This window comes from Meles meles, chromosome 7 (genome assembly GCF_922984935.1).
Source record: "Meles meles chromosome 7, mMelMel3.1 paternal haplotype, whole genome shotgun sequence".
Lineage (NCBI taxonomy): Eukaryota > Metazoa > Chordata > Mammalia > Carnivora > Mustelidae > Meles > Meles meles.
The window spans coordinates 20,948,257-20,974,776 of record NC_060072.1 but is presented as its reverse complement, the minus strand read 5'-3'; the positions used below and the strand labels follow the sequence as shown (position 1 = coordinate 20,974,776).

The window sequence follows — 26,520 nt, the reverse complement described above, 5'->3', positions numbered from 1 at the left end:
AATACAAATGTGATATGTGTCCTTTCTCTGTTCCTCAGGCTTCCTTCTCCACCAAACTGTGCCCTGAATCCAAGCCTCATCAGCCCAGATTCTATGATCTTTTGACTAAGTAGTGCTCAGTCTAGATCTAACCAGTGTTGAGTTAAATTTACTCTGTAATCTTACAACCGTGTGTGTGTGTGTGTGTGTGTGTATGTGAGTGTGTGTATAGTATATATTACATATATAGGCCTCATCAACACACACATATGTAAGTAAAATAAAAGCTCTGTTAATTGGTACATACCTTTCTACTTACAATGGAAATATTTGCTATGCTATTTTAAAACATACGCTATTTCATTGAAAACAAGCAAATGCTGGTCATCATCCACTAACTTGATTTTATGAACCACTAATGGGCCACGTCACACAGTTCAAAAGGCACTGCTTGAATGTCCATGTTGCTTCTGTACTGGGAGGGATAAGTGAGGACTGAAGACATCTCATAGGACATTTCCTCTGGAAAAAAGAAGCACCCACAAGGCCCCCAAGTGTTGAAGAAGGACAGGAAATAGACATATTGAGATCCTATTGGGAGAATATAAATTGGCACAATGTTTCTGAAAGCAGTTTGCTAAGTTTATTGTAGAAGCTTAAAAATGTGTTCATTCTGAACAATTAACTCCACCTCTAGAAAAACACAGGCTAAGGAAATAATCTTAGATGTAGCCAAGGATTTAGCTATGAAGGATGATCATTGCAATATTATTTATAATGGAGGAAAGTTGGTCAAAAGTCAAAGTTTCAATAGTAGGCAATTGATTAATGAGGACTTTATATCTATGAACTGAATATTATATTGCCATTAAATTATGTTATATACATAATGAAAGATTTAGTGATATTAAAGTATTTCTGATACAATAAAAGAGGAGAGCAGAGTCAGAACAGTATATAGCACATGGTATCATTTTTTATGAAAAGAGAAGACGTGATATATCTATTTGCATTAAAAATTAAGAAAATATATCAGTGTTAATAGATTATTCTATGATTCTATGGGTTGTAAGAATATAAGTAAATTTTACTTCTTTCTTTATGATTATTTGTATTTTCTGTTTTTCTACACTGACAATTTCTACTTCTCGGTTAAAAACAACAATAATAAAGGACCTTTCCAAAAAAGGGAGGGGCAGGGAAGATATAGAATGCAAAGTGCATTTGATCTAGGATTAGTGGAGAAACCAGCTGCTAAAGTACAATATAGTAATGTTCTATCTTATGGGTTCAAACAGGTTGTGAATATATATATTTTTTTAATTTGAAGAACCAATATTGTTTCTTTTTAAAAGTTTTTTAATTTAGGGATACCTGGGTGGCTCAGTGGTTAAGCAACTGCCTTCAGCTCAGGTCATGATCCTGGAGTCGCTGTATCGAATCCCACATCGGGCTCCCTGCTCGGTTGGGAGTCTGCTTCTCCCTCTGACCCTCCCCCTTCTCATGCTCTTTCTCTCTCTCTATCATTCTCTCTCTCAAATAAATAAATAAAAATCTTTAAAAATTTTTTTTAATATAAATTCATTTTAGTTAACATGTAGTATATTATTAGTTTCAGAGGTAGAATTTAGTGATTCATAAGTTTTAAATAACACCCAGTGCTCATTCCATCAAGTGCCCTCCTTCATGCCTATCACCTAATTACCCCATACCCTCACCCACCTCCCCTTCAGTAACCTTCAGTTTGTTTCCTATAGTTAAGGGTCTCTTATGGTTTGCCTCCCTCTCTGTCTTTAATCTTATTTTTCCTTCCCTTCCCCAGTGTTCATCTGTTTTGCTTCTTAAATTCCACATATGAGTGAAGTCGTATGGTATATGTCTTTTTCTGACTGACTTATGTCATTTAGCATGACATCTTCTGGTTCTAGCCACCCTGTCGCAATGGCAAGATTTCTTTCTTTTTGATGGCTGAGTAATACTATGAATATTTTATTTTTTAAAAGGTTCTGATCATTAAGACTGGCTGTCCAGGTTTGGATGAGTGTCCTGCTGTGTATTTCACCATCTATAGAATGGCTATCCCTGCAATGTAGACCCCGTGAATTAGTGAGTCATTTAAAAGATGATTGCAGAGAGATGGGTCAGACTCTCATGGTATCTAGTTTCCAGAAGATTTCACATTTTATGGGGCTTGCTAGTGCTTCTCTTTGCTGTTTTCATGCCATGCATTTTCATGTGATATTTCATGTTGATTTTCACAATAACCCTAAGAGTTGGGCATTCTTTTCCATTATATTATTTTGGGGGAGGAAACTAAGACCCAAAGATTGACTTGCTTAAGGTCATGTGACAAGACCAGAGTTAGGACTCATACCCAGGTCCCTGACTCCTGTACCTGACTCCAATACCCACACTTCTGGCACTGCCCCTACCATGTTGTCTTCGGTCTTACAAATTTTCTCTGGTTTTGAGAGCACAGCCTCTTTAGGGCTGTAGTGTTTAACCAGAGAAAAGAAGTTACTTAAGGTGGTAGTATAAGGACTTCTGCAGACAACCTTCTTAGAAGACTCAGTTTTGGGACAAAGATTCACTAATAGCCAGGCCTGAGCCAATGGAGAAAGAGACCAACTCAACTCACCAGGCTTTCTTTCCTTCCCTCCCTTTCTATTTTAGTGTTTTCCTTGTGGTCATTGCCCTGTGAAGCTGCGTGTCCTGTCTCTGTTCTCTGACTGTGGTGGTCACCCATGCCTCCTCCTCCTAGGTTAGGTCAGACCTTTGCTATTTTAACATTCAAAGTTTACCTGTTCTTCTTCCTATTTGCTTCAGGATCTTTGGTGCCTTTGATCTATGAGGAATTCATTCATTAGGGTGGGTGGGGGAATTTTCAATTAAAAAAAGGAATCCTTGAGAAGATAGAGAAGGGAAAGCATTAATTAAAAAATGTGAATTTCGGGGTGTCTGGGTGGCTCAGTGGGTTAAAGCCTCTGCCTTCGGCTCAGGTCATGATCCCAGGGTCCTGGGATCGAGCCCCACATCTGGCTCTCTGCTTAGCAGGGAGCCTGCTTCCCCCCCCCCCCCGCCCCTGCCTGCCTCTCTGCCTGCTTGTCATCTCTGTCAAATAAATAAATAAAATCTTTAAAAAAAATGTGAATTTCTAGGAATAGAGTTTTTTTTTTTTTTTTTTGGCAGAGTGGCTTTTATGTTACACATCTAATACTATACCAGAGTTGATCATTATCAGTATGTTAATGACTTCCCTCATCTCTCTCTTATTCAGCAATTAATTAAAATATCCCAATACTGATGAGCATTTCATAAATATTTTGATCTCACTTTGCCTGCTGTAATAGTGGAATAAAGTAAAGGAGGAACTATATTAGCTTTGGAGAAAACAAGTCTAAGTTTAAGGTCCCAGCTTTGTTGCTTTTGAGCACAAAGCTCAAAAGCACTGAGCACTAGGTCTTGGTTTCCTCATTTGTAAAATGGAGATAACACTTTCTAGCTTCTAACTTACAAGGACTAAATGGAAGAGGCCCTCATGCCCTTGGCGGACTGCTGAGTTGGCTTTCTCTGGCTCACAAGAGCCATTTGTTAAATTTTCAGGAACTTCTGAGTGGGTTGGTAAACATAGCCACATTAAAAAATTAAAGCATATAAACTTACAATTAAAAACACTATTTTAAAGATTTTATTTATTTATTTGACACAGACTGAGAGAGAGAGAGAGAGAGAAAGAGAACAGAAGCAGGCAGAATGGGAGGCAGAAGGAGAGGGAGAAGCAGGCTCCCTACTGAGTGGAGAGCCCAGGACCCTGGGATCATGACCTGAGCCAAAGGCAGACACTTAACTGCTGAGCCACCCACCCGCCCCTAAATATATGTTTTAAAAAGATGTAATAAATGTTTAAAATTCCTCACTTTCTGGTTATTGTGCTGTATTTTGCAATTATATATGCTCTTGTGGTTATTCACATCTATTGTACCCTTAAGGTGGAAATACTAAGTAATGGTGTACCACTGAACCTGTCTGCCCAACCTTGTGTTAAGTACCATCTGGTTGATAGTTTGGACATGAGGAGGATATTTACATGACAGAAATGAGCAAAAAATCCGTGAATCAGGATTTGGTTCATTGTTTTGTTGATTGTCTGAGGCAAGCAGGGCTGGCAGACAGAATTTGGTCCATTGATATTTTGGAACAACCTGCAAACTAAGAAGAGGTTTTCTATTTTTAAAAGATTGTAAACTATGACAGAGACCAGATGTGGCTGCAAAACCTAAAATATTTATTTTTTGGCCCTTGCAAGGAAAGTTTGCCATCTCTGGGCTAGGTGGAATAAAGATTAAACTTAGAAGTGTGTCCTGCTTGTAGCTTTACATTGTGAGGAGCACATACACAAAAATGAAGGCACGTTTTCCAAGGTCTGAAAATTATTATCTGATTCAGCCAAGAAGCTGCTCATGTTACTGATTAATGAGTTTTCAACATATATGTTGGAACTGAAAGAGGGTGCGATTTAATGGATATAATTTGGGGGAGGGTAGCAGTTCCACAGTATATCACACATGTGATTTCATGACAGCAATGAATTGGGAAAAGCATCCGGGGAACAGAATGCAGTTCTGTTGATCAAATCATGGTTGAAAATCGGCGAGCAGTATGAGAGTTCGGCGAAGCTAAGTGAAAGCATTCTGTGAGGGTCAATTGGGCTACATGGAATTTATAATATACAAAAACCTCATGTTATGTTTTATTTGTGAAACGTGTTACACATGTCTGATATCTAAAAAGTAACATGAGCATGTGTGTGTGTGTGTGTGTGTGTGTCTATGTCCTCTCTGAGAGTTCCCTGGCACACATACCTCCCCTATCCATATTTCTTCACAACTCCTCTGTGTTCTTAGTTGAAAAACACTGGCCTTCCTTCCTTCGTGGGATTCTGCAAGCTACCTCCAGGCTCAGAGCTTTTGCTGTTGCCTTTTTCTTACCCTGAAATTTTCTCCTTCTCAATACCTTTCATTCCCAATGCCTGAGATCCTTCAGATCTAGTCTGGTTAGGCAGATATGATAGCATGAAATGCCCAAGGAAAAAGAGTAGTAACTAATGCTTAGTTGGCAAGTCTATGTATCAGACCCTCTATAAGAACCAGCACTTTGCACATATTAATTGATTTAATCTTTACAATAACCTTGTGAAATAGGTAGTAATTATATGTCCATTTTACAGATGAGGAGACATAGAGAGGTTAAGTAAAATCCCAAGGCCTAAGGTCATACAGCTCACAGGTAGCAGAGCTGAGATTTGAACCCTAGTGATAAGTTCCTGAGTCTGCATCTTCAACCATCAGCTTCCATGGCTGCTAGAGGGAATGAAATCACAATACAGGCTCTTGCCATCCAAGAAGAATTGGTCTGGGAGTCATGCAGGAGTCCTTCAGTTATCCCAGATCTGCAGAGCAGGGTGAGTGCCTTCACAGACTCTTTAAATGGGAGGGGAGAATTTATGGGGCTGGGTTCCCCCTTTTCCTGTGATGAAGGGTGTGTCTGGGGGCATGCTTCAGTACATAGGGAGCCCATGGGTATAGGAGTATGAGCGTGTAGGACCTACAGAGGCTACTTAATAAGAGAAGTAAAATGTAGCATTCCTAAGGGGTTTGAATGTAGACCTTCCACTAACTTTACAACGGGGAATGCTGGTGGATGCGCATATATGGACACACACACACACACACACACACACCCATGTGTGCACATGCTGCCTTGGAAAGTTCTTGTTTTCTCAACTCACTCATTGATTTTTGCTAACAAATAATTTTGCAATAGTTTTCCGTGAGAGCACTATGAGAAGACCAGGGATGGATACAAAGGCAAGTTGACTACCATGCTTTTCCTCCAGAAATTTTGTTCTTTTAAAGGGGTAAGTAGGTAACTATTATATACAAGATCAGAGGAATTAAGGGACAATGAGAGAACTACAAATAAAGGATGAGGAGGGCTTGGTGGGCAGAGTAGGGGAAAATGAGGAATGGGGACGGCTTCAGGTAGAACATAGCACTCGTGGTGAACCTGCCAGACCCGAGGATATGAAAGGAAGGTGATTTAGGTGAAAGGAAGGTGATTTCGATAAAAGGAGGAATTTGAGCAAAGGCACAGAGCCAGGAAAGGTTGGCATAGGTGGGTAAGAGGTTAAGGTCTCTTGAAGAGATAGGATGTAAGAAAATGCTAGAAAGATGGATTAGGGCTAGACTGTCAGAGGGTGAAAGGAGTTCTTAATGTCAGACCAAAGCATTTTAAATTTATTTTTATGGCAGTGGGAACCCACTGGAGGATTTTGATTAGCAGAACACCTAGGAAGTTGCTTACTGGGTACATAGTATGCAGATGACCATTCAGTATCCGTTCAATTGATAAAATAATTAGTTCAACTGATAAAACAAAATTGAAACTTATTGGGTGCTTGCTGTAGGTCAGGCACCTTTCAAACATTTTGCACATTTTAACAATGCATGTAGTTCTCACCACAGCCCATGAGATACTGTATCTCCACCTTATGGAGGAAGAAACTAAGACTCAGAGAGGCTATGTGTCTTGCCCAGGGCTGTGACAAACAAGTAGGCATCTGACTGGAGCCCATGCTTTGTTCCACCACGCAACTTGCAAAACAGAGGGAAAAAAAAGGAAAGAGAAAAGAGGTATGAGGCCGATGCTGTTCTTCAGAAAGGAGGCTGTGGGAGGCCCAAATTAGCAGAGGAACAGGGTGGGTTGGAAATAAGAGACATTCCAAAGATAGACTCCACATGGATCTGTTATTACTTGCTATAGGAGGCCCAGGAGAGGGAAGGGTCAAGAAGGCTCAGTTGCTAACTTCAGTCCCTGGGAGGTGGTGGAGCTATTAAAAGAAATTAGGGGGGAGGGGAGAGGACAGTTTAGTTTCAGACCAGCCTGCAGAAACCTGGGGACTCAGAACCCTACCAAGGAGCCTGAGGAGATTTGCTTTAAAAGCTGAGCTTCAGGGTTCCTCAGACAGGTCCCATTCCTTTCTTTGGGGCTGTGGGAGTTTGTCCTGGGAATCTCGAGGCCCTCCCAAAGTTCCTTTCTATGTTTATATCATTTATCAGGGAAAGGATTGTTAATGACTAATCTGTGTTCATGAGGCACGGAGCCAAGGAAGAGATATTGCTGCTGAGCCGGAAGGCCGTCTGTGATCATCCACAGCTTTTACTAGAACTCCCTCCTCTTTCTCCTCCTCCTCCTCCTCCTCACCCTGCTGTCTCCTGGACTCACCCCAATGCAAACCCAGGTTCCGAGCATTTGTAGCAAAAGTGCTGTGATTTGGAGAAGAAGATTGGCCTCAGAATCCTCCAAGGGCCTTGAAAGGTCATCTCCAACCTGAGGCAATCTAAGTGAGTACCTAATTCCTCTGGGGCCGGGTATCCATCTGAAGGCAGCAGAGGGGAAGTTATCATTTAAAATTTCTCTTTAATATCAGGAAGTTTGATTGATGAATGAATTCTAAGTTACTAGAGTCTAATGCAAAATCCTGAAAACAAGAAGGAAAAGAAAAGGAAAGAAACTCTAAAAACAAACAAGAGGAAGCAGGAGTTCATGGGTCTAACGGTTGCTTACCTTATTGACAAATTATTTAGGAATATCTTTTAAACATTGCAGTTATCCAAGAGAATCACAGAGACAGTGAATTTCAGAAGTTTCTCTGTTCTGATTCCATAGACAATTTGACCTGAATAGTATGCTCTATTTTGGTGACTTATCAAATCTTGCTGTGAGTTTGGGAATACTGCTAATCTCAAATGACTTGGGAGCTAGGGACAGGACGATGTTTAAGCCATGCGTAACTGAAATAAAATTTTTCCTAGAAGGAGAGTAGGTTAAAAAAGCTTTCTATTTTGATTTTGGTTGTAAACTTGGTTTCCACTTATCATTTAAATATTGGATGGAAACACTAAAAATGATGGAAAATGTTAGGAAGAACTTTGAGATTAAAATTGTTCGCAGTCTGAATCTACAGATAAGGTATTGCCTTGTCTGTTTACTGCCATAGTGAATTAGGCAACTAACTATAAGGTGATCCTGGATTGTTTCTCTTTACTGAGTTTTTATTTCGAAGGGGGGGGGGATACTCATGACTCATTTTGGATTCTTTCCTTGGGAAACTCACCTGAGTTTTAAAGAAATCTGATGTTGCCTCTGGGACTGCCTTAGATAAAGGTACCTCAGAGTATCGACAAGAGAAGTAGAGGGAGCCATCACTGGGTTTCTAGCTGTGATTTTATGAAATGGTAAACACTTCATCTTTGAGTCACCCCCTCCTCCAAATGATGGACCTATGCCATTTGCACCGTGGACTCTTCTGTTTTGCTGAGAATGTTGCAATGTGGCTGACGCAACTTGGAGGTAGCTGATAATTACCACTTAGGGACAACACACACTTGTTCTGAGACCCTTCCTCAGTATCTGCAGCGGTGTTTTCCTCATGGACACACATGTCTCGGACCAGAGTCCGAGAGGGAAAAGAATGTACTCTGGTCTTCCCACACCTTCCATACCTCCCACACCTGGCCAGATTGTGATGGAATACTTGGTAGTCCTTTGTAAGGAAAGGAAAAGAAACATGTGTGTCCATGAGTGTGTAGTGGAGTTCGCGGATTTTGAGCGTCTACTAATATGTCACAGGCTTTCCCTAAACTGCTTGTTTCTTTCTCACAATGAGCCTGCTTGGGAGTTTTTCTTACATTCATTTTACAGATGAGCAAACAGAGGCTCAAAGTGGACAACTCATTTTTTGTTTGTTTGTTTGTTTTTTGAGTAAACTCTACCTACAATGTGGCGCTAGGACTCACGACCCTGAGATCAAAAGTCACATGTTTGACCCACTGAGCCAGGCAGGCGCCCCCTGAGAGGACAAATAACCTATTCACGATCACACAGTTAGGAAGTCGCAGGTACTGAACATGCGGGCAGGTCTTTCTGCCTCCAAAGTCCTTTCCTTGCTACCCCTACTTTGTCGGACACTGGAGAAAGTTGACATCAGGACTAATGGGAGAGCAGGCAGAGCAGCCTGCAAACATTTTAGTGGGAAGGGGTGACGTGTTAAGCCCCAGCTCAGTTGTGAGAAGTCCTAAAGCCTCGTAGAGTATTTTCTAGTAGCTGCGCCATTAGCAGGGGTAACTGGAAACTTTCAACAGTATTTGCTTTAACCCAGAGATTAGTCTGGGAGCACTGGTTGGAGACTTCAGTCATGAGCATTTTAATTAAAGACTCCATGAGCCCACCATGGTGCTATGATTAGGGATGTCCGAGAAGAGCTCAGCACTGCTGTGGTTCACAGAGTCTGAAGGTTATGAAAGCCAGGAGAAGACACATCACCATGTGACAGATTCGAACAGACTCATGCTGTCCATAGGTGGGTGGATGAAGGAAAGCATGAAGGTATATGTTCTTTTCTTGACAGTGAGAATATTCCCCTTGTTTTTCTAAAGTCTCGTTTTCCTCTTTCATCCTAGCAACAGAGAGCGTGAAGGGGCTAAGAGACATAAGAACAATTTTCTTCCCAGCTATTTCTTATTGCTCTATTAGTTGCTGCCAGTGGAGTTGTGGCCACAAGGCATCACTATACATGAGTCCTTAGTTACCCAGCTGCATGGGGAGGAAAAAGTTGTCCTTATATAAAAATATCCACCCACTTCTCTCTTCTCTTATCCCACTCTGTAATTCCCTCACCCCTGTGCCCTCCACAGAGAGTTATTTTCTCCCTCAGTTTGCCCCTTTCCAATTTTGGTAATAAAGCAGTGTCTGCTATTCTTCCTCTCTCCCCTTTCTTTAAGTTTCTGTCGATACAATGCTAATCTAACACAACTTGATTGTGAAGTGAAACACCGCACAGAAAAAGCAATACTTTTTTGTTGTTAGGTCTAAGTATTACAACAGAGTTCTGACTGAAATGAATATATAGGAATAAAATATAAGTTTTGATTAATTTTTTTTTTAAGATAAAATCCTAATAAAACCTTGAGATTTTTACTTCCTGCTCTAAGTAGAATCAATGCTGCGTAAACATACTGTGCACATGTGCCAAGGTTTATCCAGGAACGATATTTAGGAGTTAGAATTGCATTTTACTTTAATACATACTGCTCAAGGGCCCTCCAGAAAGATGAAAATCTATGCCCCCACTAGTAGTCTCTGAGAATATGTATTATCATGCAAAAAAAACTTTCAATAATCTGATAGGTGGAAATGGTATCTAGTTATAGTAATTTGCATTTTTCTGATTATTAATTAGTTTCAGATGTTTTATATGTTTATTGGCCACTTTTATTTTCCTTTTGGTGAATTTTTCTCTTTATATCCTTTGCCGATTTCTTTCCTGGATTGTTTATATTTTCTGTTTTTATTTATAGGAGTTATTTATGTATTGTTTGTACCAATTTTTGGATACAATTTATGTTATAAACATTTTCTCCCAATTTGTTTCATATATTTAGCTCTGTTTATGGTGTCTTGATTTCTTTTTTTTTTTTTTAAAGATTTTATTTATTTATTTATTTGACAAAGAGAGACCACAAGTAGACAGAGAGGCAGGCAGAGAGAAAGAGAGGGAAGCAGGCTCGCTGCCGAGCAGAGAGCCCGATGCGGGACTCGATCCCAGGACCCTGAGATCATGACCTGAGCCGAAGGCAGCGGCTTAACCCACTGAGCCACCCAGGCGCCCCTCTTGATTTCTTTTTGATTTTAATATAGTCAACTTTATTCCTTTCCTATTTATTTCTTGTTTAAGAAGTTCTTCTTAACCCTTTCATTCACAAAGATCATGAATGTGCATTCCTAAATTTTTCCCAAAAATTTTATAATTTTTAAAATCTCTAATCCACCTGAGACTTATTTTGAAGAATGATTTTGAAGAATGATACAAGATAAACATCTTTAATTTTTTTCCCCTCAAAGGAATAGTCAGTTTTCTGGACACTATTTCTTGAATAGCTCATCCTTCCCCCTCTGGTTCCTGCTGAATCCACCAGCTATGGCAGAGAAAACAGATGGCTGCTTGGAACATAGCACGTGATTTCCTTTCCTATAGCCATGCTCACTGCATGCCCTCTGCCTAGTCTAATGCTTACTCAAGATTAAATTCAAGAGGCAGCTCTCCACTCTCAGAAAGATTTCCTAGTCACATGTACACTTGACACTCACCAATGATTCCCATTTAGAATAGAATCAAAAGTCTTTACCACAGTCAACAAGGCCATATGAAAGCTGTTTTATCTCAGGCCTCATCTTCATACTGTCCCTTTGTTACCCATCTCCAGCCTCATTGGGCTTTTGCTGTTCTTCCCATATTCCAAGTTCAGGCTCTTAGCACTTGCTGACCACTCTGCCTTTGGTTTTAACTGCCTCTTGCATGGCTTACTCCTTATCCTCCACTTCTCAGCTCAAATGTCCACTCTTCACAGAGTTCTTCTTGGTTAGCTCTGTCCAAAATAGTGTCCAGTGGCATCACACTATCCCTTGTCCCCTTTATTTCCTTATTGTTGCCAGTGGAAATCTCACTTTTTGTTTATTTGCAAATTAACCATCTCTTCCCCTATGCTGAATGAATCAATGAATATCTTTGCTTATGCTCCTGAAGGGACTTTTGCTTACCTCTGTCATAACAACTCCCAGACTATTTTAATTAGGTTTTCCTTGCTGGACATTTCCACTGAACTTCTTGAAGGATCATGATTTTTTTTCCATCTTTATATTCCTGGTGACTCTGTGACTGACACAGAGTCAATAAATGTATATTGACTGAATAAATAAGTGCGTAAATGAATTCACTTGGCATTGACGTTGGAAATTGACATTGAGATGCCATTTTAAAAGAGTAAACAAGCTACTTTAAAGAAACTACTTTCTTTAGATGTCAGTGAGACAATAGCCAGCATATCATATTATTCATTTGGGGGATTATAATCAACTGTCTAATATTATGTAACAAGCTACCCCAAAACTTAATGGCTGAAAAAGATAATGATTTATCACTTCTTTTTTTAAAAAAAAGATTTTATATATTTATTTGTCAGATTGAAAGAGAGAGAGCATAAGCTAGTGGAGCAGCAGGCAGAGGCAGAGGCAGAAGAAGAAGCAGGTTCCCTGCTGAGCAAGGAGCGCAATGTGAGACTGGATCCCAGGGCCCTGGGATCATAAGAGCCAAAGGCAGACTCTTACCTGACTGAACCACTCTGATTTATCATTTCATATAATTCTATGGGTTGGCTAGGTGGTTCTGCTTTTTTCTGGGCTCAATCATGCAACTGATTTCAACTGGAGGATCAACTAGGTCTTACTTCCATGACTGAATCCTTGATGCTGCTGTTGGTTGGAATGCTTGCAATGGCTAAGTCTATTTTGCCTGGAGTATTTCATTCCTGGTCTCTTTATGGTGTGATGGTCTCAGGACATCATTCCAAGAGGGTGAAAGAAGCTATGGGTCTCTTGAGGCTTAGGCTTGGAATAGAACAATTCTGTTGGTCAAAGCAAATCATAATAATAACAACTCATTAAAGGGGTGGGGAAATAGACTTTACTGCATTGTGGGAAAAACTGCAAAGTCAGTTTTTGGTTCAAGATGACATTGGTATCACTACAGCAACTTGTGTAACATTTTCTGGATTTATTATGAGCCTTTTTAGGATTCACTCTGTGTCTGAAAACCTACATCCATAATTTTTTGAGACAGACTCCTTCCTACTTTGGACATGTCTAGTTATTGTGGAATAATACTGTGGGATAATGCCTCCGACATTCTTAGAAGTCCTTTAACCCAGATGTGAATGTCTACTAAGAACCTCCTTAAATTTTTTGAGCTCTTAGCAAAGGATCTTATAGCCACACCCATGATGTGATATCTACCCTGGGGCCATTTCTTGAGAATCTTTTGTCAGATGGAGAGACCAAAAATGCAACAGTCTTACTTTTCAGCTTAGCATGTCTTGAACCCTTCATTTTTACATTAAATTCTGCTTACAAAATGAACAGTGTCTTCCTTAACTCATCTCTTTCTTTATGGACCTCATCATGTGCAGATAAATATACCAACACATTCATTATACTCCTTGGAAATCTCCTTAATCAGGTCCACAAGTCCACTAGAAAACTCTCCATCTTCTGAGTTACCACAGGTGAGAGTATTGCCAGTTGTTTCATGATTATAATATATTACCCATCCCCTTTCCAGCTTCCTATAGTAATTTCTTTACCATTCTTCTGATTTCCAGAGCAATCTTCTCACTGCTCTTTTAGGCTCTGCCCAATTCTCAGATCCCAAAATCATATGGCCATATGGTTTAGCCTTTTTTTTTTTTAATATCCTCCTTCTCCAGGTGTTGCTTTTTATATCTCTTATTTTATTCTTTGTAATAACTACCCCAAAGCATAGTGACTTAAAAGAGTATGAATAATTACTCATAATTAGTTCTTATAATTACTCATAATCAATTCTCATATTTCTATTAATCAGCTGAGTAGCCCCTCTACTAGTTTTGCATGGACTCATTCATGTGGCTTATTCAGACAGATCAACTAGAATGGAAGATCCAAGATGGCCTTACTAACAGGTCTGATGTCTTGGTGTGGCTGCCAGATAGGATGTTTGGGAGAGCTGAACTTCTCTATCTAAGAGGTTTATATCTGCGAGCATCTACACAGAGTGTTTCAGTCTCAGGGCAACGTTCCTAGTTGAGGAAAAGAATCTCCAAGTCCTCTTACAGCCTAACTCACATGTCTCATGGCATTGCATCCACCATTCGACTTGTCAAGAAAGTTACCAGACCAGTTCTCTTAGTTCAAGGGCTGGGGAATAGATGTCATCTATTGAAGGGTAGAAGCAAACTCACATTGCAAAATTGTGTGTGGAATAGAAGAATGTGTGGTGCCTACTTTTGCAAAATTTTAGGAGAACTAATGAATTATTTGAGAAAAAAAGATGATAGGTCAGTAATAAAGAAACCATGAACAACTTCTTGACCATTCTGAATATAGCAGATTGTGGGGAAAAGGAGACAACTTTCCTGACTGTGAAGAGTAAACATTAAGAAGACAAAACACTATTTCTGGTAAGTCTCAGGAAAGAGAAATTAACAAAAGGATATTTGGGAGGGTTATTAAAACAATTTCCTGGGGTGTTCAATTCCATGTATAAAATGGATAAGAGATTTTCAACAGGAATGGATACAGTCACTAATTAGGGATCCATTGTGGGAAACATCCTCAGTTATCATGTTTTGTATGTGATTTAAAAAATCCTTCTTTAGTTTTTAATGTGTGTTCTTGGACATTTCAATTCACTAATGATCCTGTGGCCCAAAGAAGACTAATTCTAAAGGTGGTTGGTTATCTGTGAAGGTATTCATTTTTCTATTTGTGCATTCAGTTAGTTTATTCATCCATTCTCTAATGCATTCAATCAACAATATTTCTTGCGTATCTACTATGTGTCTTGAAGTCTGCTAGGCACTGGAGATCCTGGGTGAGCTTTCCTGTAACTGATGGTACAGTGGGGAAGACAGACAATCAATCAAGACAAACGAAAAGATAGAATTAAAACTATGACAAGAAGAAGTACTCAGTGGTATGAAAACCTCCTGAAGGGTAGCACTAGTCAAGAGAAGCTGGGCTGAGGCTTGAGCAAGACAAGCAAGAGACAAGTACAGAATAGAAGAAATACTTACTGTCACATTCATGGCCCTAGGGGATGGAGATAAAGCTCAGCCACTCTCTACACCCCATTGTATAACTCCCATGCACAGAAACTCAAAGGGCTATAGAGGCTGTAGAGGTCTTGTATTTTTGGTTCACAATACCTGAAGGTAATATACTTTTAAATGGAGACTTGAGAAACACGAAAGAAGAATTAATATAATATAATATAATATAATATAATATAATATAATAGGCAAACCCTTTACAGGCTTAATTAATTTGTGCATATGAACACATTGACTGCCTTAGGCAGAAGCAACTTTGCAGAACTGCCGATTCACCTCACTAGGGATTAGTAAGTGGTTAATTACAGTCTTGGTGGGAGAGCTGCATGAGTGAGCATGAATTTAGAGTTAGATGTGGATTTACATCCCTGTTCTGCTTACCACTAGGTCAGAGTGACCTTGAGAAGTTTGCTGAATCTCTTTGAATATCAGTTTTCTCATCTATAAAGTTTGTATGTTAATACTTACTTGACTAATTATAGATTAAATGAGATAACATAGTATGGATGCTGCCACGTAGTAAGTACTCATAAAATGGTAGATATTATTTTAGTCTATCTCCCCCCAGATATGTACTAGTTACAGTGACAGTAATAAATACCATCTTGTTCCTATAGGGCACCACTTTCAGGGTAATGTGGTCACAATGACCACACTGGCTCAAGGTCATCTTTCCTGACCTCTGGTTGGTACTGGCCGAACATAGTCTTATACATCTCTCTGGACTTTGGGAAGGATCTATGTACCTTAAATTGTATTTTTGCCCTGAAAAGAATTACTTCAGTTTGAGTGTTTCCGGGAAGACCAGATTTTTTTTTTAAGAGTTCCTTTCTCTTTACTGTTAAGAACATTCTTCCAAATTTTAGCTGAATCCAGAGCTTCCCCTGGGCATGAAATAATGACAGCTAGAAAAAGCCTACGTTTTTACTGTTCTTTAAGAATGATTTACATATTTAACTTTGCCCTCAACAACTGGGTTCATCTGAGAAAAGCATCACCAAGGATGGTGTCCTTGGGTGTGAACAGTTTATAGAGGACCAGCACATGTAACTGGTTTTTATCTTCATCTTCTGAGAACCGTGATTCTTCCAAATCAGAGTCAAAGCTGTTTAATTGGAACAGGGTTTCTCCAAGGTCTCTGTTTGCAAATGGTTTATGCTGCATCAGAGGAGATCCACACACCATGAACTTCCAGTGACACAAAGTATCTAAACAAGTAAAAATTGATAACCAGAAATTTGGAGTCAAAGTTACCAGTCACTATGTGTCTTATCACATTAAAAACAAACAGTGCGAACGATTTCTGAAACTGTTTTGGGGTCCTCAAGTTAAGACTTAGCGTACAGCATCATACAAATAAACATGAAGTAAAATAAACATTTTGTTCCTGCTTCCACTGATACCCAGGGCTTAAGCTTTGAATCATCAGGCTTTCTTCTCCCAGCCCCCTCTTTATGTTTGCTGTATTCAAGTCCCCTATTTTCCATTTCCCCAGACCCCACAAAGTGAAGCACGAGATCCCCTCACTTCAGCCACAAATTTCTGCCTTTCACTGCTTACCCTCCCCATTCTACCTTCTCACTAGAGTACTCTTTTTTTTTTAAAGGTTTTATTTATTTATTTGACAGACAGAGATTACAAGTAGGCAGAGAGGCAGGCAGAGAGAGAGGAGGAAGCAGGCTCTCCACAGAGCAGAGAGCCCGATGCGGGGCTCGATCCCAGGACTCTGGGATCATGACCTGAGCTGAAGGCAGAGGCTTTAACCCACTGAGCCACCCAAGCGCTCCCTAGAGTACTCTTAAACATAGATCTCATTGTGCTATTCAGTGCTTCCAGTAGTGCCTCACTGGCCACAGGTAGAGTCCCCAAACATTTTATGGAAAGGAATACTTTTGGGGCACTTGGATGACTCAGTCAGTTAAGCATCTGCCCTCAGCTCTGGTCATGATCCCAGAGTCCTGGGATGGAGCCCCACATTGGGCTCCCTGCTCAGTGGGGAGCTTAGTTTCTCCCTCTCCCACTACACCCCCCCCATCCTCTCTCTGTCTCTTTGTCAAATAAATAAATACATTTTTTTTAAAAGAAAGGAATACTCTCTCCTTAGAGCCTTAAGAATGTGTAAGGAGGACAGAATCATGTATGAACTTGCATAACTTCACAGATGAGGAAGATTTTTACATATATAATTTCACTCAATCTTTTTCATCAAGAAATATTTCCCACATGCAAGAACACTGAGTCATATCATCAACTTCCTTGTATTTACCCTCCAGCTTAAGAAGGAGAGTATTACAGATGCTATTTCCTATGTACCCACACGGGCCTTCTACAACACTATTCTGACTGTGGATTCAACACTTCCATACATGTCTCTGTAGGTTAGAGTGGGGATCATAAGCGTTTTCTATAAAGACCAGATAGTGAATATTTTAGGCTTTGCAGACCATGTGGTCTATGTTGAAACTGTTTAACTCTGCTATTGTGTGAACAACCATAGATATATAAGCAAAAGGGCAAATTTTAAGTGTACTATTTGATTTTCCTACCATGTGCTTGTGTTACCATTTTAAAAATTAGAGTTTCCTTTTCTTTAAGCCCCTTCAGGAATCATAACTCCATCAAACCTGGTTTGAGCAGACTCTGCCATGGATTCTGGATCTGGAGGGCTTTCTTGTTAGCTAATCAGGGGAACCTACATAATGGATCTCCAGCCAGGGGTAATAACCCAAATGCTATAGAATTAGAGGAATTGGGCTTTCATTTGGGTAAGAGATTGATAAATTATGTCCTTTGTGCTAATAGGAGAATCATATCCTTATCTTTTGCCACTTCCAGGAAGAGCATGACAAATGGCAGGGAACTGGGCAGAACTAAGTAGGAGAAACAGCTAATACAGGTTATTTAATTGAGCTAACATTTCTTGAGGGCCTACTATGTGCCAGGCACTTGAAGGTACCAAGTTATATGAACATATAAAGGAAAATATAGGAATCCAAAATGAAGATGAGGATGCTTGGAAAACACTACAGTTATCATACGGTACAGAAGTATGAGGGAGCTTGATGAGCATGACTAAAGATTAAAAAGACAAGTGTGAGAAAAAGTTAGCACAGAAGGAAATCCAAAGGAAGAGACAAAGAACCGAAATCTATTTTTTTTTTAAAGATTAGAGGATATGGGTCTTAAATTATAGAGTATACGTTTGGATTGAATATTAGGAAAATAAGAGTCTCTGTACATTGTGGGTTCCTGGAAATTATTATTTTGGGAAACTGTGGAATTTTCTATTTCAGAAGAGGAACTCTATCTAGAATAATAGTTGTCTGAATTTGGGGGAGGCTTTTCAACCCATTTATTATACAATATGCAGACATGCACACACAATTATTACACATAATTAGTTGATATATTAACATATACACAGTGAATAGACACCTATATAATTTATATACACATATTAAACGTTGATTCTCCCTCGTCTGCAACTAGCTTGTGAGTCTGAATGAGGTCTCATTAACAGTAACAACTCAACTTTTACTTGTTTATTCCTCAGGATCTTTAGCTTTCTGTCAAAGTCCAAGTATTCAGAAATGCCTTAGGGTCTCCTGTTTGTTCATGATCAGGTTTGTTCTGGCTGCTGCCTCCATTATTTCTTGTATCCATGAGTGAGAACAGTGGCCAACCAGTGGTCACGATTTCTCTGCTTCTCTGTGGGTTATGGTGAGACCTAGCATGCTGCTCCTATTACACAATTGCCCCAGAAAGGCCCTGGTCCTCTTGGGGTCAAAGTTCCACTGTGATATGTGGCAGAGTGGTGTGAGAGCAAGGGTGGCGCTGAAACAAGTACTCTCTCTTACTTGTTGGAAGAATTCTGTTGGAAGTGTCTACCTCTACTTCATACATCAATGTTTCTAGGTTTCATTTTTATTTACAGCTTTTCTTTTCAGCTTGTAGTGGTAGGAAGGACTTTTGAATCCAGTATGGATTGGCCAAACACTGTGCTGCAGTGAGAATTACACATTTCTCAAATGACTAAGGTTTACTTTAGGGTGAAGGTCATGGTTCTTGGCTCCGCCTGCCTTTAGAATGGGTTTTCTCCCAGCAGGCTCCTTGGCTTCCTGGAGAATAGATTCTGGTAGGGCAAGCCATTGGTTCACTAGATGGGCCCAGATTTGTCTGCATGCCCATAGTGGGCGTGGTTTGTGTCCTGTAGCAGGAGGTTCTCTTTCTTTCTTGTGTCTTCAACCACCCCCTCTCTAGTGTCTTCTCATCAACTCAGATGTGCCCTAGTCTTGACTGTCTTTAGAAACTGCCCTTGAAACCACATCCTTCATCAGCTTTTTCCCTATCTTGACTCCTTTTCACACTAAAACCTCTCTAGTAGGGCCTTAATCTTGGGGTCATTGTAATGACAATCTGTAATCATCTGTGTATACATGTGATTTTTTAAAAAAAATTTTTTAAAGATTTTATTTTTTTATTTGACAGAGAGATCACAAATAGGCAGAGAGGCAGGCAGAGAGAGAGGGGGAAGCAGTCTTCCCACTGAGCAGATAGCCCGACATGGAGCTCGATCCCAGGACCCTGAGATCACGACCCAAGCCGAAGGCAGAGGTCTTAACCCACTGAGCCACCCAGGCAGCCCCGTGTGATTATTTATAATGTCTCTTTTCTTTATTAAGCTTGATGTCATCAGTCATAGACATTTCTTTTTCCTCTTACTGTTTTATCTTCAAAGATCCAGCCCAGAATTTAGTGCCAAATAGGTTCTCAATAAATGTTTTTTGAAAGCATGAATAATGGAATGAAGGCAGCAGCATAGTCTGGTAGACTACCTTACCAGTAGCCCAGTGTATTTGAATCTCACTTCTGCTTGAACTGGAACATTCTGATAAGTGAAAGAAAAATAAATAAAGACAAAAATAGCAGAGACAGTCTAAAGAAATAAATATTTCTCAACAGAACCCCTATATTATCTTCCTGAATAACAAATATAGTTACTTATTTGTAAACAAAATGATTTCTTGGTGGAGACAAGATAAAGAGGTTTGAATATCATCCTTGGAAAACAGCATTGGAAAAGAGATTCTGATAACACAAGTTTTCATTACTTGACCTTTTAAATTACCTCTGCAGGAAAGTGGGAGAAATATTGGAAGGCAGGAGGAAAAGAAGACCTAAAAATATAACTAAAAGTAGACATTGCTTCTCTTGGGCTCTTGGATTCATTCTGGACATTTCCTCAGGATGAGACTTCAGACACTTTGGTGAGATCTATGATTATTTTTCTTTTTACCGTAACTTTTTTTTTTTAGCTCACATAAATATAAACCATGGGAGATCCTGAGAGTGAAAATGCAAGCCTCTGAAATTTTAGGACAAAAGCAAAAATTAAGATTCTGAGACAACACTTTCTGAATTTTTGATTTGCTGACATAGTGCCTACTCAAGAAGATTCCAGCAAGAAGTGGTTTTGAATCACTTTTGTGTCTTTGTAAATACCTGTTCAACTTTGGAATAAGGTTTAAGATAATAAGTCATTGATTTATCACATTTTTGTCCATGGCTTTCTATTTCTTTCTATTTTTTCTACTTATAAAAGAAATAAAGAGATAACCAAAATGTCATCAAATCTTGCCCAAATTTCTCAAGTGCTGAAATTCAAATGAAAACATATGGTGTTTTCCCAGACATTAGAGTCTCTCTTTTGAAGACACATATCCTGGGCATTTGTGAGTCTAAATGAGGTGTAAAAATGATAAATATTGAAAGCAGATATGTACTGAAAGGCTATGGCAAAATGTCTACAAAGGTATCTATTTGCTATTTTGTGTGTAAGTTTTTGTCCCCTCCCTCTCTCTCTCTCTCAACTATCTACACTGCCAATCCTTCCTCAAACTCTGTACTTATTGATTTGTCTTTCAGAGTTTTGTTTTGTTTTGTTTTGTTTTGAAGACCACCATAACAAAGGGGCGTTCTCTCTAATAGAACAATTTGGATGGGATCAAAAATGAATCTCATCGAACACTCCCACTTACCTGTCACAGAAGAATTTTCTCTTTCTGACAATTTATTTGGTAAGTTGTCAAGTTCACTTGAATTTAAATAAAAAACAAAGGCAACTTGGAAATATAGGGGGGGAAATGTCTAGGTGATGAATCCAACAGAGATTGGCAAATGTTTTTGTTCCTCCCAAGTACTCAGTAAACACTAGGTACTATGCCAGATTAGAGGTAGATCAGACCTTGGATTTATTGAACCTAATGGTCTTCTTTTTTATAGATGAGGACTACAAGACTGAGAGCTTTGTGACTAGCCCAAGGCCGTGAGGCTAGATAATTAACAGACCTGAGAGTAGAAATGAATTCCTGTTACAGGCTAATTCGATATTATTATAGCATGTACTAAAGTATGAAATCATGCTTCTTATGGTTTAATATTATACCTATAAAAAGCTAAGATTACTTAGATTATAGTTTCCACTATTCATCTCATGCTGGGGGATATATGGCATAGTGTCATGATTAGTCATTTAAATTGGATTGAGGACAAACTGTTCTAGGTTGTTTTCAGTAGATCTGTAACTAGATGATACCATAAAATGATATAGCTTTGCTTTATGCATTTATGAAAAAACTGTCATTATAAAGAGTTTTAATTGGGAACACCAGCAAACTCAACAGCAGCAATATTTGGGATGGGGTAGGGAAGCCACCTTCCATTCATAAAATACTTCCCTTTTGTACAATAGTCCTGCTGGGAGACTTAGATGCTCCCAGTTTTCTACTCTCCTACTCTTCATTAATTCATGGGACATGGTAGACTATGATAGTGAGAATGCAAACATTTGAAATTCCACAAAATTCAGTGTCTGAAGGGATGATCCCCTGTTTGGTTGCAGACATCCTTGAAAGAGATTAATTAATAGCTTATGCTATTATTTACTACTCATTAGTATCTTAGTGTACAGTGGTTTAGAGGGTCATTTCCAAGGAGAGGTCTTTTATTTGTATTACCTATTTACATATCTACCTGCCCCATGCAGTATAAGAGCATTTAAAGGCAGTGACCATATTTTATTAACCTTAGTTTGCATTTGATAAATAAGAATCAAGTAATAAATAATAAAAGGGAAGGAGAAAAGAGGTTTAGAGGGAAAAAAAGAGATATTTATGAGTAACTCTCATAAACCTAAGAGAGACCTAAGGCAGTAGTATTTTTAATGAAATGTCAGTTGTCAGACATACTTGTCTTATTTCTTCCATTTGGCTTTTCTTCATCATGTGCATGTATTCAAGGTCAGTGGGCCCTATCTCTATGGCCAGCTACCTGATTATTTGCTTCTGGTCTACCCTTCTATTAGTCCTTAAAATAAACAGTGCATGGACATCTTCATAATTCTTGTCTACTAATCAGAACTCAGGATAATTAGAACTATAAGTGCATATCATAAACTAAGGAAGATTTCACATAAGATTATTTTTTCACCTCACTGAAATTTTATGACTACTTGGTAAGATTCCCCAAGCAAGCACATTACATTGAAGGCTAACCTCATCAGCCATGAAGTGCAAAAGATGTGAGCAGAGAGAGCAAAATCGTGGGGGTGCTGTCAAGTTAGAAGCATCTGGGAATGATTGCTTAAGGAAGCACTGTGACTCATGCCTCCAGTGTTGCTTTTCCTTTAGCTCTCCTTTGCTAGACCATATCCTCATCTTGTTTCCTAACACTGTCATTTAAGATTCCTGAGAGCACAGGCTGCACATGCTATAAGCACAGCTGTTATTCCTGGCTGGAGCAGTTTTCTCAAATACTCATCTGGTCTTCTCTCCTGGTACACCAGTATCTGGTGTGGCCATGGGGGCACCTTTTCCTTTTCTGCATTAAGTTCTAGAGCTAGCTCTAAGCATTATTATTACATCTCTTTCCTTCCATGCCCTTGATCTCACTCTGCTTAACTAACCTGAGCTAAACGTATGCCAAAGGGGTGGATAAAGATTTGCATTTTAATTTCTTTATTCCTACTTCTCATCTTCTTTTGTGTCCTGAAGACACTGACGGATTCTTTGGGCTTCCCACCTGAGCTTAGGATGCAGAGCCCTAGGGAAAACATTGTGGCCCATGGATGAATAACTGGCAGTGCCCAACTCACCACTCCTGGATCTTGAGATATACCAGAGATTCGCAAGTGTTAACCTATGGGCCAAACTAGCTGGAGAGTGGAATTCTTTTCTAATGGTCTGTGTAATGAATAACAGCTGCCATGTTGTTACAACAAAGGAAAGTAAGGCTGATGGTAGAGACTATGGATAGCTATCATTTCTTCCACTCACAAGTTGAGTACCAGCTATGTACTAGGCATTGAAAGAAAGCAGGGAGTAAGACAGGCAAAATCCTAGTGGAGGGTAGACTGACAATAAACGTGCAAATAAATAAATAAATAAGCAAAATAACATCAGGTAGTGGTGAGTGCTATAAAAACAAGACAGGGTAATATCAGAGTAACTGGAAGGATGGGGTTGCTCTAACTTCTGTGGTTGGGAAATGCCTCTGAGGAGTTGACAACTGAGCTGAGACTGAAAGGCAAGAAGCCAAGGAGAACATTCTAGGTGGAGGAAATAGTAAATGAAAAAGCTCAAAGTCTGGAATGGACTTCCTTGTCTTTTCATTTTTATTTAGGGCAGTTGAAATGGTCTAGAGAATGGTCTCTGGACCTTGTTTTCTCATTGGACCCTTGTATTCCCAACTAGCATGGGTATTAGGAGATTATTAGACTACATATTCTGAAACCGCAGTATAGTTTTAACATTTGAGTCCACAAATTGCTACAGTTGTGTCAGAAAGTGGCGACTTGGACTCATTGGTACTCATCTGGCACACGATGTGACTTTTAAGGTGGCCTTGGCTATGGCTCTCCTCCCTGCAGGTGATTATAAGGGCCATAATGAAATCCCCATGCTGGCACATTAGGAAGGTGATATGAAGATTATTCTGCAAATACTGATGAGCACTCACTAATGGGCACCGGAGAAAGTGACGACCTCTGGAGTGAGGACTTTCGGTGTCTTCCACAGATGGCTGTGAACCCCTCACTCTCTGAAGGCTTTGCTTAAGGTGAAGGGGAAGCAGCTCCACATGTATAAATGGTAACCCTGAAGAGAAGAGCCCGAAGCAGGGACTCGTACGCAGGCAATCTATGTGAGAGGTGATCCTGGATTGTGGAAGCAAAAGACTGGGGTCACCCCTGGGGGTAGTACAGAGAATTGTCTTCCGAGGGACCAGGGACTGGGGCAGTTAGTAATAAGTTGAAGATCACCCCTGAAGGCATAAGCTCTCCAGCACTTCTGGATTGTGCTTCTATTACTCCCAGTGGAATCAGGCCAAGTGGTCTACTATGATGTTGGAGAGGTTCTAGGCAGAAAGCAAAAAGATGTGTGGCATGCTCCTGAAATGGCAGACCAAACATGAGGTGAGTCTGAACTCACAGGTGATCATTTGCTGTACTACAGCTGAAATGAGGAGTGGGCTGAAGGATGTGACATTGCCACCAGAGGGGTTTGCCATACACTATAAATGAGATTTTCCCCCAAATCAGTTTAAGTATTCAAAGGAAGGCTAAGATTTTGAGGGGGGATGGTACAGATTCGCTCTATACTTCTGTTTCTTAGGCTGTTGTTTGCAGAAAAAAAGGAAAGAAGCCTAGACAAAATGGAGTTGTAGAGAAGAGGCTGGAATGACCTTGTGAGGTCCTTTCATTTATTCTGCTGTCACACGTCCCTGACAAACTCACATGGGAATCTAGCTCATTGGTAACTCAGTCCACACACAGGACTCAATATGGAAGGACATGGTGACCCAAAAGAGATAAGTCTCTTTTCCTTTGGGACATCCTGCAAGCCAGGAAGCTTGGTCAAAGATTAATTTAGTGAATTGAGAAAGGCTTCCCTGATGAGTGAAGAAGGCAGGGCCTTTATGCAATTAGTGCATAATAAAAGGTAATAATGGCAAAGTCCATAACTTCCCATGGTTTGGTATGGGTAGGAGATGGTATGTTAAATATAACCCGTGTATTCTTTTAGCAAATTGTGCTTTAAGAACAAAAAATCACAGAATTTCAGACTAATAGGAAAGCATTCTAACAATAGCACAGAATAAGCAATAGAAGGTACTGTCTTATGCTCCCATATCTATCGTTCCCAGTACAATGAGTCCTGGTTCTTTTAGCTCAGTGATATTGGGAAAAGTTCACTGAATGTGAGTTGAAATAAGCAATGAAATTGAAAGAAATAGTCTTGGAGGCCATGGAGACACTCCAAAGTTTAGTTTTGTCCTTTGTAAACAGGGATAATGATGACATGTCATAGCTTGTTGGGAGAATTGAATGGCTGTCTGGGAAAGTGTTCTGAAGGCATCACATAACATAATTAATCCAGAGTTTGCAACGTAAATCGTTGAAATGACAAACACCACTCTACCCATTAAGGGAAGGAAGTTCTATTTATTTTAATATTGTTGAATGCAAAGAATCTTCATGGAGCCAACAAAACCCGACAGTATGGAAATAAATGTGTGGATGCCCTAAGAAAGGAAACACATGCTCTATCTCATCTTGGTATTATGGCATTGCTAACAATAGCTGTGGAGTCCATAGTTTTATATTATTTTTTATTAGGATATCTAATATTCTTTCCAAAGACCCATTCTGAATGAAGCCCAGCACGTGGCAGGAGGCCTATCTCCCATAATCCCTTTCCTTTAGCTATTTTTTAATTACTTTGTGCTTCTCTCAGCTACTTATGCCTGTTTTCTCCGGGTAAAGCTTTATTTTTATTAGAAGATACTCACTTTGGAATCTGATTCCTGTTTATGTCTTTGGCTTAAATTGAAAGAATCTTTCAGATGTTACAGAATCAGCTAGATGTTTTAAAATATAACTAAAGGTCCTGAGATGCAGTTTTGTGGAATATTTCTGAATATTCCACAAATATTGGTTTATCTCACTGGGTTCAACTCAAGTGAATGTAGTTCTGTTCTAATGGGTAAATCACAAACAAAAGTTTCCAGAAGATGGAAGGATACCGTTGGCTCAGACAAAATGGGAGATTTGTTTTAGCATAATTTAAATATTGTTTCTTACCCACATCTTTTCCACAGATTTATGTAATATATAAGATTCTTATTAATTCACTATGGGTTGGTTTTTGTTCTCCCAGGAATCTCAGATCTGGTAACCCTTGTTAGTGGAGTTAAGAAATGGAAGAAGGTAAAGAACTATGGACAGAGACTTTACTTATGACCAAATGGATTACTGCTTCTTTTGATAAGGCATGAATAGTTTGGAAAAGGCTGGAGAGAGATGAAGAATTTTGGACAAGTGGCCAGCTGGTGGATAATACCATCCAGGTCCTTGCTCTCAACCTTGCAGGCTAAGAAACAGATCTCAGTGGAGAATTCTAAATTCCAAAAGCTTTAAAAACTAAAGATTTTAACCAAGCTGAGAAGGGTTGACTATGAAATCAAATTGCAAATTTGTACATCTACAGGGATAAAAAAAATTGTGATAGTGGTAACAACTACTATTTCTTGAGTGCTTCAAGAAATAGTCAGATATCATGCTTAAGCACATTTTAGACTTGTTAGCAGATTCAGGTCCATCTCTGGTCATTTACTGGTACATGGTCTTGGGCAAATTCCTCAACTTTACACGAGTGACTTACTTTATTTAATCAAGTTCTCAGAAGAATGCCTGGCACATCGTAAGTGTGCTATAACTATCTGC

At 39.5% G+C, this 26,520-nt stretch overlaps 1 protein-coding gene across 3 annotated transcripts in view; it reads left to right on the top strand.

Annotated features, from left to right (window-relative positions):
- Positions 1-7,192: 7,192 nt before the first annotated feature.
- Positions 7,193-26,520, top strand: part of NR1H4 (nuclear receptor subfamily 1 group H member 4) — a 64,370-nt gene continuing 45,042 nt past the window's right edge. Inside the window, exons 1-3 of one of the 3 annotated variants that reach the window (XM_046012008.1) lie at positions 7,193-7,382; positions 19,878-20,008; positions 20,697-20,818. In XM_046012008.1, the coding sequence (XP_045867964.1) occupies positions 20,740-20,818 (79 nt within the window). In that variant the 5' untranslated portion in view covers positions 7,193-7,382; positions 19,878-20,008; positions 20,697-20,739. Of the gene's footprint in view, positions 7,383-19,877; positions 20,009-20,666; positions 20,819-26,520 lie in introns of all 3 variants that reach the window. The other 2 variants (XM_046012007.1, XM_046012009.1) reach the window with 2 other exon arrangements.